At 34.6% G+C, this 14293-nt stretch overlaps 2 protein-coding genes across 3 annotated transcripts; one reads left to right on the top strand and one right to left on the bottom strand.

The window, feature by feature from the left end:
• Nucleotides 1–512: 512 nt before the first annotated feature.
• LOC101887254 (phosphorylated adapter RNA export protein) lies at nucleotides 513–2834 on the bottom strand. 2 transcript variants are annotated; one of them, XM_059125809.1, is made up of 6 exons: nucleotides 2767–2834; nucleotides 2323–2488; nucleotides 1427–2225; nucleotides 1273–1364; nucleotides 937–1216; nucleotides 513–867 (listed from the first exon to the last, which is right to left on the bottom strand). In XM_059125809.1, the coding sequence occupies exons 2-6, from the start codon at nucleotides 2371–2373 to the stop codon at nucleotides 662–664; spliced, it is 1428 nt and encodes a 475-aa protein (XP_058981792.1). In that variant the 5' UTR covers nucleotides 2374–2488; nucleotides 2767–2834; the 3' UTR covers nucleotides 513–661. The 2 variants fall into 2 exon arrangements, with proteins under 2 accessions (XP_058981792.1, XP_005190497.1); XM_005190440.4 differs by lacking the exon at nucleotides 2767–2834 and having other exon boundaries at nucleotides 2323–2689.
• A 1905-nt stretch (nucleotides 2835–4739) lies between these two features.
• LOC131803908 (vang-like protein 2-B) lies at nucleotides 4740–9890 on the top strand. The gene is made up of 2 exons (XM_059125808.1): nucleotides 4740–6075; nucleotides 8168–9890. The coding sequence occupies exons 1-2, from the start codon at nucleotides 5329–5331 to the stop codon at nucleotides 9146–9148; spliced, it is 1728 nt and encodes a 575-aa protein (XP_058981791.1). The 5' UTR covers nucleotides 4740–5328; the 3' UTR covers nucleotides 9149–9890.
• Nucleotides 9891–14293: the final 4403 nt, after the last annotated feature.

Below are 14293 nucleotides of genomic sequence, written 5' to 3'. Positions count from 1 at the left end.
AAAGATGGTAGAGATCGGACCATTCCTGCTGGTACCTCCCTCACAAAGGGTCAAAGTTTTGAAAAATTAATGTGGATATTAATGTCGATTTTCTTGTAATTTCGCCAATACCAAGATTGTTATCTATAAAAGATGAAGTATGAAAGTGGAATACTTCAGTCCCCAATATCTGTTACCTCACGCATATTTCCACATTTTCCAAAAATTTGCACATACCTCATATAAAATACAGAAAAGTAGTCGATATAGTACAAATATTGTTGTAATATATTTATTGGTCTTAGTTCAGATACGAATTGGTCAATATTGCCAAACTGCTTCGGAACCTACCCCATAAAGGGTCAACAGTGTGAATAATCATAACTCAAGGCTGGGGGTATACATTTGTCAGCAAAACCAACTGACACCATTTTACTTGTTTCAAATACATGAAACGAAACCAAAGTCTTCAGATGTTACATATTTGATTCCATAGTTTCAATAGTTAATATTACATCAAAACTCTGGCTGAATTTGTGTTAACAAATTGTTTGTTATGCTTCTTTTTTATTTTTACACGTTTCACCTCATGTGATATCTACTATTGAAAATAAACATTTATATAGCTATACAATATATATAGAAAATTATCTAAGTACACATAGGTAATGTTTTTTTTTTTTCAAAAGAAATCCATGTCTCCACAATGTACGTCCAGAAAATCATCTTCATAGGTTTTAAATTCTTCAACAGATGCAGCAGCACCACCGCGAGAAGTCGACGGTTTTTCCGTTGGCTCCACATTTTCATTGCTTACCACATTTATGGGTAGGGATTTATATTCGGGACTTTGTTCCGCTGCTTCTGGGGATGGTGGGGGATTAGACACTGTTATAGAAAAAAATAATAACCATCAAAAGCAGACCAATTTATTTTCTCATGAAATTTGCTACTTACGATTGCCTTTTTGTTGTTCTTTTAGTGCTTCATCGCCCATTAATATTAGATCTTTGCGTGTGCACAGTGGTGCATTCAATTCTGCCCCTTGTTCACTGAGTCGTTTTTTCAACTCTTCCACTTTACGCTCACGCATTAATGATTTCATGTCTTTGTGTTTTTTATTGGCATTTGTTCGATCTTCTGAGAAGATGGCTTTTTGATCATCGGCACTTAAGGTTTCATTGTGTTTGATTAGAAATAGAAATACACCGCCTGGGGTGCGACGCCTCTGGCCATTCTGGAAAGAGACAGATAATTTAAAAATGTCTACTAAGATGAAATATGAATAAATACCTTTATGGTCATTCCGCCATCGGCTTCAATGCGCTGAGTTTCCTTAAATATTTTTAAGGGCAATTCAAGACCTAATACTTCCACAATCCTAACTAAAATATGGGAATATAAAAAATGGTAATTACATTAACTTCAAATATCTTTGCTTTCCTACCTATTAAGTCATCCTTTCCTTCGTGCAATTTTTTGGCCATTTCACGGGCCACTTCTACTGCGCTACGATCCCCTATCTCTTCAAGATCTTCAATGAGGCGTGGTTCATAAGACGAATCAGAGCTATTCGTTGAAGAATATCGGCTGTCTCGAACGTTTCTCTTTTTGCCTAAACGCTGGTGTACAGATTGCTTTGAAGATGATCGACTATTACATTCGCCACGACTCGATGGCCGTTGACGTTTATTTTGTGGCTGTTGTTGCTCATTTTCCGATGTGTCTTCGTCTCCGGAAAGGCGACGTTTAAGGCTGTTACCTCCATTCAGACGATAGTGCAGTGAGAAGTCATAACTTTCAACATTCCGATCGCCAAAGCCATTCTGGGTCACGTCGCAACCCCGCATGTTTTCTGTTAAGGCATCTTCCTGTAAAGCAGCGGTCCAAATGTCATACTTTTTAAATCGCGATCTCTTCTGTTCCGTGCCGTCTTCAGCTGTGGCATCAATTCGTACCATTACGGTGCGTTTTATGTGCTTTTTTGGACGACTCTTCTTTTCTTTTTTCACCTTTGTCAAGCAATTGTCTGAAGAATCATCTGAGGATGATGAACTTGAGCTATCGCTTTGACATTCTTCATCGTTTGTTGATTTATTAAAATGATCACCTCCCTGACAGTCATCATCCATTTTGTTCAAATTAGTCGCATAGTTATTGGAGGCGGGAGTAGGTGTTGATGGAGCTGTTTTGGTCAATACTGGCCGTTGAAGTGGTACATAAACTTCATCCGAGCTATCCGAAAGCTGCGTGTGATTTAAACAAAAAAGACATTGAACCATTAACAAATGCATTTTCTATATTTTCTATCAATTCTTAACATTTTTTCACCCACTGTCTTACCTCGCCATCTTCCAAATCGACATCGTGTATGGCCAATACTTCCGAATTCATTCTACTGCACCCAAAATCGCAAAATTCGTGATATGTGATTTGCAAATAGAATACCAAACTTCCAAATGCATCAGAAAACTGAAAAAAAATCCGTCCCCCAAGAAAAAATACTTTCCTGGAATCAGGGTACACATAAATAGAGCTGGAAAAAATATCCTCGAGTTGCTGGAGACACATATATGGTTTTTCTATCCATGGACTAATTGTTTTTTATCCACGTATTGGAGGTTATGTTGGCGGTCGGGTTTGTTTATTTTTTTTTTTTAATCACGCACAATCTCAAATCCCACATTTGTTCTATTTGTTTCTAAATATTTATATATAAATTTTTATACGAAATACGATAATTAATTAAATAATTAAAATTAATTAATGAATTAACAATTTACACACCAAACCGACGCCGAAGTGACGAACAAAGGATACTTGGCAGCACTGAAAAGAAAGACAGCACTGAAAGAAAATCGATAATAAAGATGGGATCAAAGGGGAAAGGTGGACAACACAAAAGGAATCAAAACAAAACGGCCGACAATGGTTTGAACACATTCACCAAAAGAGCACGGAACCAGCTCCAGCTCATCCAGGCTCAATTTGCTTTTTGCCTGGCGGTGTTCATTAAAACTTTTGGGCTGTGTTCATTAATACATTGAGAAAATAGTGATAATGTCGAACACGAGGTGGCGTGCAATCACTCTATATGGATTATAGCCCGTTTAAATACAGATTTTCATTTGGAATAATAAGAAAGACAAACGTTCGTGGTGGAAAATAGAGTAAAATGCATCAACGTCATGGTAGAATTAAGAAGGTAAAGTCATGTTTACAATTTTTTAAAATTATTCATTTGACATCTCATTGTAAAAATGTCTATTTATAAATCCATTGTACATACACAAATCAGAGATTTCAGTGAAATTTGACAGTAAATTAAAGAAAATGCAAAGATGAAATGACTTTAAATTCTTAATTTTACCATGATCATATGTTTTCTTATACGACACCAAACGGAGTTTTGTTGTGAAATGCGTTTTTCAAATTTCAAACGAAATTGAAAAATATTTCATTCCAATTTTTCAATTCCAAGATTGGTTTGGCAGTTCATTGTTGCAGCAGCTGTGTCGATGCGACAACATTCAACCATCAAATAGACTTTTTTAACCAACATGCAACAAAGAGTTTTGATAATTTTACTTCCACACCAGAACTGCAAGAATGTAAAACTTCTTAACCGATTTTCCCTTTTTTTGTATCGAAAAAAAGCAAAGCTCGTAGATTCTTACAGTTTCAGAAACCGAGCAAATTTTTTTCAAAATTTGTTTTAAATAGGAAAAAAACACAGAGTACTAGGGAAATGTGGGGACTATTCAGAAAGGTTGGAGGAAAATATTGTTTTATTTCAACATTATATACTTAAAATGGGGGATAGCTTTCATACACCTATGTAAAAAATTAGTTGTTTCCAGGCCTGCAAGAATGTAAACGTTTTATTACCAGAACCAAATCGAAGAAAATTGCAAGACGAGTAGATTCTAGCAGGTACTGGCACAGAGCAAAAATCGATTCTTGTATGGTAAATCTGACGGACAAACAAAATAAATAATTTGTTCAATTCCGTAGAAAAATCGAACAAAGTGGCTCAAACGTTTCACTTCCAACAACAAAACACTTCCAAATAAAGTCATGCAATCATATGTTTACAATTTTTTTAAAATCATTCTTTTGACATCTCATTGTCAAAATGTATATTTATAAATCCGTCGTATATACAAAAATCAGATGTTCTGTTCCAGATCCTGCAAGAATCTACTAATTTTTCATTTTTTTCGATAGCATATAGGAAAAAATCGTTTATCGTAGTAAAAAGTTGTACATTCGTGTAGTTCTGAAACGGAGCAAGAGATGTGGACCTCTTTTTTGTTCTGAGAAAATAAGAAATGACAAGGTAAATTACAGAAAATGCAGAGATGGATATACTTATTTAAAATGACTTTACCTTCTTAATTTTACCATGAAACACAATCAACACCTAAAATAAGAAAAATAGTCGAGGTTTTTTATGTTTTCATTAGTTTATTTTCGATAATTCGAAATGAAAAAATAAATTGATTTTTATTTTATTACGTAACGTTTACAATAAAAACAATAAAAAGAGTACATTTTTGAACTTGACGGTTTTTTCTTCATTCTGTTGATTAGCACGTTTGAGTGAACTAGTTTGCGAATCTAGTTCATAGTTCCCTATTCATGAATAGTCGATTTATCGGTTTTCATCACAGTCCATAGTCGACTACGACTTTCAGAACGTTGTGTGCTAAAAGTCGATTAATCGTTTACCTATCCCTATTAGAAGCAGAGCAATACAAATAGTTTGCGATTTTTCGCATTTTTCGCCACATTTTTAGTGTAAAATAAAATGAAAAACATAAATAAGATGATTTGTTGCATAGAAAATCAATAAAAAGTTAACAAATAATGTGTAATACGTGTAGAAATGTACATAGAAAAATGTGAATAATGTAATATGAAAAACATCTATACAACGACCGCACCCCTCACCCCCTTTCATAGACTTTCCTCTTTTGTTTGTCTATCAACGCAAGAAAACGAGAAAGGCCTCAAGTAAATGCAACAACAGGAACGAAGACAAAAACAACGTTACGGCCAAGTGAAGTCAAGTAGACGGAAAGTCATTCATTCTTGCGTTTCTTGAGCATTGTGTTACCTGTCGGGTTCGGTTGGCTAGATATGTGAATGTGTTTGTGTATGTGAAAGAATTTTCTTCATTTAAAAGAAACCATTCTTTTTTTACCCCGTCTTGAATCGACAAGTGAAAAATAGTGGAGTGGAGTGAGAGGAATTGTGGGAAGGTGATTGAAATTGTAACAGGTGCCAAGGTGGGCGTGTTTGGTATCTGAAGCAGTTGAAAGGAGTTGATAAAACAGAGGGCAATTGATGCCCCATTTCAGCATGGAAAACGAATCGGTTAAATCTGAACAAAGTGGTCGCTCCAGACGCTCCCGAAGTCACAACAATAATGGTGGTAATGGTGGAGGATCTGTAAATAATGGCTACCATCGTGACCGTACAAGGCATTCACATCGCAGCAACTCACATTCAAAGTCCAAAAGCAACAGGAGTAGCGATTTAAATCCATATCAGACGACTGTAAATATGACCGGCGAGGAGGGACGTGATGGCCAGGAAATTATTGAGGTACAAATACTGCCGCAGGATGATAACTGGGGTGAGAATACAACAGCTGTTACGGGAAACACATCCGAGCAAAGCATATCAATGGAGGACATAAATAATGCCTGGCACCGTGAAATGAATGAAACAGGATTTGGTTTCAAATGTCGCCGGTATTTGGAGTCAATATTTTCATTTCTACTCGGTTTCGGTGCCTTTTTCTCTCCAGTGGCCATGGTGGTGATGCCTCATATGGGATTTTTCCCTTCGGCTTTCGATCATCCCGAACTGACGCAGACCGTGCGAACACAATTATTGGCCTGTGGGAGTGAATGCAAGGGTCTTCTGATATCGATATCGGTGCGTTTGTTATTGCTAGCAATTGGTTTGTGGGCACTTTTCATGCGAAGATCAGCGGCCACCATGCCTCGCATTTTCCTGTATAGAGCTGTTGTGTTGCTCTTGGTAACGTTGAGTACATTTGCATATTGGCTGTTTTATATTGTACAGGTATGTATGTTTGTTATGGAAACTATAGCTGTAATTAGTATTGGTATTTTGCATGAATTGCAAGTGGTAGGGTGAAAGGTAAATTGTTCAAAGACAGTGGAAGTATGCCTTTAAGGAATTATTTTATGTACCTATCTTGTTGGGAGATGCTAGGACATTACTTCCCCTTCCATGGAAATTGTTATGGGTATATTGTTTTCCCATTAGCGAATTATTTTTATACCTTTAACCATTAAATGGAAACGACCTCGTCCAAGATTCCAGTTTTTGGGAATAACTTTTTAAAATTAACTCAATTTTATGTTTTTTGAAGTTTTTAGCCAAAAAATTTTGAAGTTTCTTAGATTTGTATTACGAATGTAATATATAATCATTTTTCGCATATTCTGATGAAATATACTAAAAATGTAACTTAAAATTGGTTATGATGTCATTTATTTGTACTAGGGGAATGGAGTGTATTGGGTAATACTGCAGTTTATTTAGAATCTTATAAAGAGTTGAAATACATATATTTATACCCTACACCACATAGTGGTAAGGGTATTATGTCTTTGTGCATTTGTGTGTAGCATGGAGAGGGAAGCGAGATAGACCCAAAGTTACCTTTGAGGATCTTCATGTTATCACTTTCTGAGTCGTTTTATGCATGTCAGTCCGTTGGTTGTCCATGTATTTTTGCGAACAAAATGCAGATGACATTAATTATCCGATTGAGATGAAATTTTCCAAACAATATTTGTTTGCCCAATGACGAACCCTATTGAAATTGTTGAGAATCGGTTGAAAATTAGATATACATAGCTCCCATATATATCTTCTATCGATTTCGGGTTAATTGTTCACTAAATGGCCAATATCAGTCCAAATAACTTGAATTTTGGCATCCAACCGTATTCAGTCTAGAATCAAGTATATAAAATCGGTTCAGATATAGCTATAGCTCCCATATATTTGTTTCATTCAATTTGTGGTTTTAAGTCCATCACAAGCGTCTTATGCACTCAACCTCAATAAGAAATACCTCTGTCAACTTTTATCGAGATCCGATAAAATTTGTATATAGCTTCCATATGCATATATATCTTTAGCCGATGTCAGATTTATCATGTACAAAATGTCCAATATCAGTCTAAATGTCCTGAATTTTGGCATTTCCGACTGAATTCATCCTAGAAACAATTAATTCAAATTTGGTTAAAAACGGTTCAGATATAGTTATAGCTCCCATATATCCTTCATTTGCTTTGGGGTTTAATATGCACTCCACAAGAATGGTATTTGGTACCAAATATCAGATACACCCCACAAATACATCTCGATTTGCTCTCATCGGTTATAGCTCTCATATATATCTTTATCCGATATCAGGTTTATTGTACACCAAATGACTAATATAAGACCATATGAATTGCGTTATGGCACTTTAGACCGAATTCAGCCTAGAAGCATGTTCTTCAAATTTGGAAAATCGGTTCAGATATAGCTATAGCTATATATATCATCCGATTTAATGCTAAAGTCCCCCATATGCCTAATATACATTCCACAACAATGATATTTGATACCGGACATCGGATACATCTTAAAAATAAAAAATAATTTCCTACAAATTTTATCGAGATCGGTTCAGATTTTTATATACCTTCGATATACATCTTCATCCGATTTTACAAATATGTAATATCAGCCCAAATTTGATAGATTTTTCATATTCAACCGAATTTTTCCATATGGTGAAACTTAGTTCGATATATGTGTATATATATATATTTCTCCAATAAATATTTTTATGTTATTTGGTACTAGAGGTACAATAGACTCCGTCAAATTTGTTGAAAATCGATTCAGAGTTGGATATAGCTCTCGAATTTTGACTAATCTAAGCCATGATACGTATTCAAATAAGGTTCATAGTCTTTTTTTTTTTTTGTTAAGGGAGACCTACTATATACGCATAGTGGTGTAGGGTATCATATAGTCGGCCCGATTATTGCCCGGCTTTTGACCTTTCCTTACTGTTTTTTTTCTGTTTGCATTGAGAACAACCTGTTTACTTATTTTTAATAATAACATATCGCTTTTCTTCCAGGTAACAAATGGAGCAAAAATTGTTGTAGAAACTGGAGGAGATGCGGTTGACTATAAATCACTGGTTGCCTATGCCACAAACCTGGTTGACACATTACTGTTTATTCACTATATTGCGGTGGTGTTGCTGGAACTGCGTCACAATCAACCCATGTATTATGTGAAAATAATACGATCTCCCGATGGTGTGTCACGATCCTACACTTTGGGCCAATTGAGTATACAGCGTGCCGCAGTTTGGGTACTCCAACGTTACTATGTCGATTTTCCCATCTACAATCCATATTTGGAACGTATACCCATCTCAAAATCACAAAGAAATAAAATTACAACAAGTTTTAAATATTATGAGGTGGATGGCGTAAATAATTCACAGCAACAAAGTCAGAGTCGTGCTGTTTTGGCGGCAAATGCACGACGCCGCGATTCTTCGCACAATGAACGCTTCTATGAGGAGCATGAATATGAAAGAAGGGTTAAAAAGCGTAGGGCACGTCTGATAACGGCAGCCGAGGAGGCTTTTACACATGTCAAACGTATTCATAACGAACCGGCACCTGCTGTACCACTGGATCCCCATGAAGCGGCTCAAGCCGTGTTTCCCTCAATGGCCCGGGCATTACAGAAATACTTGAGAGTAACACGACAGCAGCCGCGTCATACGTTTGAAAGTATATTAAAGCATTTGGCCCATTGTCTAAAACATGATCTATCGCCAAGAGCTTTTCTCGAACCATATCTCACCGAAGCACCTGTTATGCAAAGTGAAAAGGAGCGGCGTTGGGTACAATCCTGGTCTCTGATATGCGATGAACTAGTTTCACGGCCCGTTGCGGGCGATGTAACCTTTCAATTGATACAAAATGATGTCTCTCTGATGGTATCCATACACAAATTGCCTCATTTCAATATTGCCGAAGAGGTAGTCGATCCTAAGAGCAATAAATTTGTATTGAAACTCAATTCCGAAACATCGGTATGACAACAGTCACAGACGCCCACCTTGACACCAACGCACAGTAATGTTACTCAGTCATCCTATTTGCATGTTTTCGTCTAGAAACACACATACCCTGACTGATTATGTTGGTAATTTATACTAAAGTATGTATTTAAATGGCATTATATTTTTTTTAAATATAAGAACTATGTAGAGAAAAGTTATACGCTCAATATAACAAAATCCCAGTGTATTAAGAAGAAGAAGAAGAGAAGAAACATTTCACATAATCACTTTTCATTAATGAAAATAATCTCATTTATTCCTTTAAAAATCACATATCAAAACATTAACAAAAAAAATAATCTCTAGAAAAATACTCATTTCTGCAAGGAAAACAAACAAATAAGCCCCAAACTTGCTATATACTCTTTTTACAATTCCCTCCAAATAGTATTATTTTTTATTTGACTACATAAATAAGATGGCTGGTCCTTTTTTTTTGTAGAATACATCTTGCCTACTAAATTTTATTTGTATACAAATCCTAACCTATTTTAGATTAAACTAACAAACAATCAAATAATTTGCCAATGTTTTAAACGAGCTATGCATTTCTTTTATAATTATAAGTAGCGTTAGAAATATTCCATTTTTGTTTTATGAAACATCTCAAGTCCATAGATTTCCAAATAAAAGAAAAAGTGGGATTTTTTTGCACTACAAAACCAAAAAAAGGACAAATAAAAACATTGTATTTGAGTTGTAAACACTCAAAACAAAATTTTCAAAATGCATTTAATGCAGGGTGAGATAAAAAACTGCAACAGAGTCAAATGCCATAATTTTTAAATTTTCTTTTTTAAATTTTATTGATTGAAAGCAAAAAATGTCGAAAATAGCATTAAATTTTAGAATAAGTTTTGATTTGTTCGAATAGGTCACCTTTGGCACGAATTATTTCCCTCAAACGTCCAATGAAACCGTCACATTCTGCCCGAAAATACTCCAGGCACAATAGTCCAGGAGATTTTTGTGGCCATTGTGCGCTGGAAATGAATCGAGGAACCTCATTTTGTAACCATTCTTGGGTGGCGCGTGCTGAGTCCTGTTGGAATGTCCAATGTTTGCTTGCCCAAGGCTTTAATACACCAGCCATAATATTTTCGCTATAATATTCGGCATTTATTCTGATTCTACGGTCGATTAATGCGAGCGGAGAGCGACCATCGGCTGTTATGGCGGCCCACACCATCGCCATGGCCGGCGCTTGTGTTCTGGTGGCCAAACGAAGGTGCACATTTTCAGCTGACCTCTTTGGCAAGTAAACACGATCATTTTGTTTGTTTACAAACTGCTGGACAACGATTGCTTTCTCATCGGAGAAAACCAAATTCGGCAGTTCACCACTTTCGGCCAAGCGAAGCAACTCTTTAGCTCTTTTGAGTCTATTTTCTTTCTGTGGCGGTGTAAGTTCTTGCACTTTTTGGAATTTCAATGACTTTACCCCGAGCTCAAAAGATTTATTCACATTTAAATGCTGGAGTGCTCTAACGATAGCCACTTGTGGTTTTCCAGCCAAATATAAAGAAATCACACTATCACTTTTGAATTTTTTTTTGAATCGCGAATAACTTTTTTTCTGGAAATTTCGCACTAAAATGCGTTTATACACTTGTAAACAATATAATGAGCTGACACTGAAATAATTTTAACAGCAGTCGGACAAGGGGCTTAGAAATGACAGCAGTCTGAAGTTGGTTGCAGTTTTTTCATCTCACCCTGTATATACACTACCAAAATTATTTATATGACAAACAAACTATAGTCTGGTTGTAGATTACTCACAAAAAATAATACATATTAAACACAAGATTCCTTTGACAACACAATAAATAAATAATAAAATAAAAATAATAATTTTATGCAATTTCCTAAATTAATACAATTTATATTACATATATATATATATAGCTCACATATTTACAGTGTTATATTCTAAAAAAAATGAAAAGCAAATCTATTTCTCTCCTTATGATAATTCGCCAATTACCTTAATACATATAGAACAATTAAGATCAATACAACTTCAACTAAACTATTATCAACTCTAAATAAAACCATCTAAACAAATTTACCTACCAATACACAATATAATACTCAAACAAATATTGTTTTGTTAACATAAGACAAATAACAACGCTGGAGACTGTATAAATAAATTTTATATGTGAATGTATGAAATGAAATACATGCATATGTTAATTATAAACGACAAAAATATTACAAAATAAGTAAGAATTTGTTTTTTCTAATCGCTAACACCAATGTAACAAAAAATTAGACTAAGAAAACGTTTTGAAATGCTCATAACCTAAATTTAAAAAAGCGAGCCAATGAAGGTTTTTTGTTCGCTTTTCAAAGAATCATTGCCAAGTATTTTTAAAAGTTGTATTTCGTTGCTCTCTGTATCCAATATTTTTTTTATCTTAATATCGACAGTTAACATTAGAGCTTGACATTATTTTCTTATCATTTCTCAATTGAAGACAAGAAGTTATGTAATCGAGAGCAGTTGAGATGAGTTATGTTAAATTACTTTTTTTGCAGAAACAAATTTACCCAGTTTTCATGGTTAAACCCACCCCGCAAAAGAACAATTGAAAGCTTTGCAATCAATATAAAAATTCACAGTGTAACCTACATTTTTGGTAGACACAGAAAAAACCTGTAAATTTTTCCGATTTATTCAAGTTCAGCCAAAACGGAAGCTGAAGATGGAAAATAAATAACTCAAATTTAATGAAAGAAAAACACCCATTTCTTAGATGTTTTTCAAATTTTTATACCCTCCACCATTGTATTATAAGTTTGTTATTCCGTTTGTAACACCTCGGTATAGCCCCCATACCACGGTACCTCCCTATATTCGGTACTTTGATGATTTTAGCGACATTATTCACCGGAATTGTCGAATTTGGTATTCGAAGTTCGTAATGGATACTACAGCCTATGACAAAAAATTGTCTGTGCAGGCCCACGTTTTGGTATAGTCCTCATATAGCGGTACCTCCCGATATTCGGTATTTTGATGATTTTAGCGACATTATTCACCGAAATTGCTTCAAATTTGGTATTTAAAGTTCGTAATAGATACTATAGCCGATGACAGAAAATTGTCTGTGCAGGTCCACGTCATCGTATAGCCCCATATAACGGTACCTCCCGATATTTAGTATTTTGATGATTTTAGCGACATTATTCACCGGAATTGCTTCAAATTTGGAAATTTTGGTATTTGACAGAAAATTTTCTGTGCAGGTCCACGTTTTGGTATAGCCCCCATATAATAGCACCTCCCTATATTCGGTATTTGGATAATTCAGGTCCACGTCGTCGTATAGACCCTAATATAACGGCTACATTCGGTATTTTTAAGATTTAAACAGCATTTTTTACGGATTTTATTTTTTGGAAATTGCCAAATTTGTTCCAAATGGTGTAGAGTATTCAAAGTTCGACCCCGCAGAACTTACAGCGTTTTTACTTGTTGACTTCGAGGGCGACAGTCAACAAGATAAGCATATGGTTAGGCCGGCGTAAGGGAAGCACTTCTCATGTAAATCACCCACTGTTGTCATGAGGAGACGCTCTGTTCAGCATTCTGACAGGCAACACTTGAAAACCGCCGAGCCAACCACAAACCAACCTATCGCTTTATTAGAGATCAACAAGGTCTCTCTGTCCACAACCCCGAGTGCTAGCCCCTTGAGGACCTTATTCCTACATTCATCTTGGCTTGCGCAGACGACCTGAACATCTTGTCAAATGTTAACTCTAGAATCTTGGGGTAATTTGTGGTAAGAATTAAGTGTCCTTCGACATGCACACTCGAAAGAATGTTTTCGCATTTATCGCTTGAAAGAAAGCGTAAAGTTCCAAGAGCATACTATATGGAGAATATTGACTTTTTATTGCAGGAAAATTTTTGTTTGGGATTTCGTTAACCAAAAAGTCTAAAATTATTATTTCTATGAGTTACAAACGTAATGACGAACTTAATATATCCTCCATACTATGGATGATGTAGGGTATAAAAAACTGAAATAATTCCTTCCATCTCCCTAAAGGTCATAATTATAGAAATCTAAATTTTGCAATCTCTATACAGGCCACAATTGATGTAAAATTTGGAATGGTGTTTGAGTTTAGAACAAGGCAGAAGGCTATCATTTTAAATGGTCATCGGATAATATATTTTGTGTGAAAAATACCAATATTGCGGAATTTTTTTAAAAGTGGACTTAATAGGAATATCTGCTTTCCAATTGGAAATGAACACATTATTTATAAAACCCACCAATCGAATGTTAAGATTTGAATGATTTTCCAAGTAGTCAAATTATTTATCCAATATGTCCAGAAACTGGTTCAAGTTTTTTTTTCGCATCTACAGTATCTAAATTATAGGGTAGTAGGATATCACATGGTCGGTCCTGTACGTCTCTAGCCTTTGCTATCTTGTTAAATGTCTGTGCATATATTCTTCATATTGGGGAAATGAAACGACATTTTGATTTAATCTTCGTATATGATATATTGCATTATAGCTTAATCATTTCAGGCCAATTATGGAATGCAGGTAAAAATAATTAAATAAATAAATAATTAATCGGCCCATAAAATCAAAACAAAAATTGCGTTGTTTTAATTCTGGGAAATAATATACTAGATTTTATTTATGATAAACTTTTTATTTTATTTCATTTTGTTTTTTTTTTTTCTTTTTTAGATAAGAGCAAGACGTACTTTTTTTATAAATAAATCTACGCATTCAAAAATGCATGAGTTAACCTTGAATTTTTCAAAGCATTTAATATTGTATTTTAGCTAATTATTATTTTTTATTTCTTTAGTGTTAATAAGAACAATATATAGCAGCTTTTAGATATATGTATGATGAGAATATTTTATCGATTTTAATAAATGAAAACAGAAAAAATCCAATATATATTTAGTTTTGTAAGATAAACACGCACTATATCAATAAAAAAGTATTTATATTTATATATGAAAAACCAGATGACATTTTTAATAAATGCTGAAATAATTTTATACAAACGGAATTGGAGTCGTTTTTATTATATATAATATTCATCACAGGAAACAGATTAAGCCAGGTTTTTA

The sequence above is a fragment of the Musca domestica genome, unplaced genomic scaffold (genome assembly GCF_030504385.1).
Source record: "Musca domestica strain aabys unplaced genomic scaffold, Musca_domestica.polishedcontigs.V.1.1 35, whole genome shotgun sequence".
NCBI classification, from domain to species: domain Eukaryota; kingdom Metazoa; phylum Arthropoda; class Insecta; order Diptera; family Muscidae; genus Musca; species Musca domestica.
Note: the sequence above shows the minus strand (reverse complement) of the source record. Positions and strands in the feature narration are given on the sequence as shown.

Excerpts from the sequence above, each read along its gene's own strand:
- LOC131803908 (XM_059125808.1), top strand. The coding sequence starts at position 5,329 with ATGCCCCATTTCAGCATGGAAAACGAATCGGTTAAATCTGAACAAAGT. Across the intron at positions 6,076-8,167 it reads GGCTGTTTTATATTGTACAG|GTAACAAATGGAGCAAAAAT; the intron begins GTATGTATGTTT and ends CTTTTCTTCCAG.
- LOC101887254 (XM_005190440.4), bottom strand. The coding sequence starts at position 2,550 with ATGTGTCTCCAGCAACTCGAGGATATTTTTTCCAGCTCTATTTATGTG. Across the intron at positions 2,226-2,322 it reads TCGATTTGGAAGATGGCGAG|CTTTCGGATAGCTCGGATGA; the intron begins GTAAGACAGTGG and ends AATCACACGCAG. Across the intron at positions 1,217-1,272 it reads ATGGCGGAATGACCATAAAG|AATGGCCAGAGGCGTCGCAC; the intron begins GTATTTATTCAT and ends GTCTCTTTCCAG.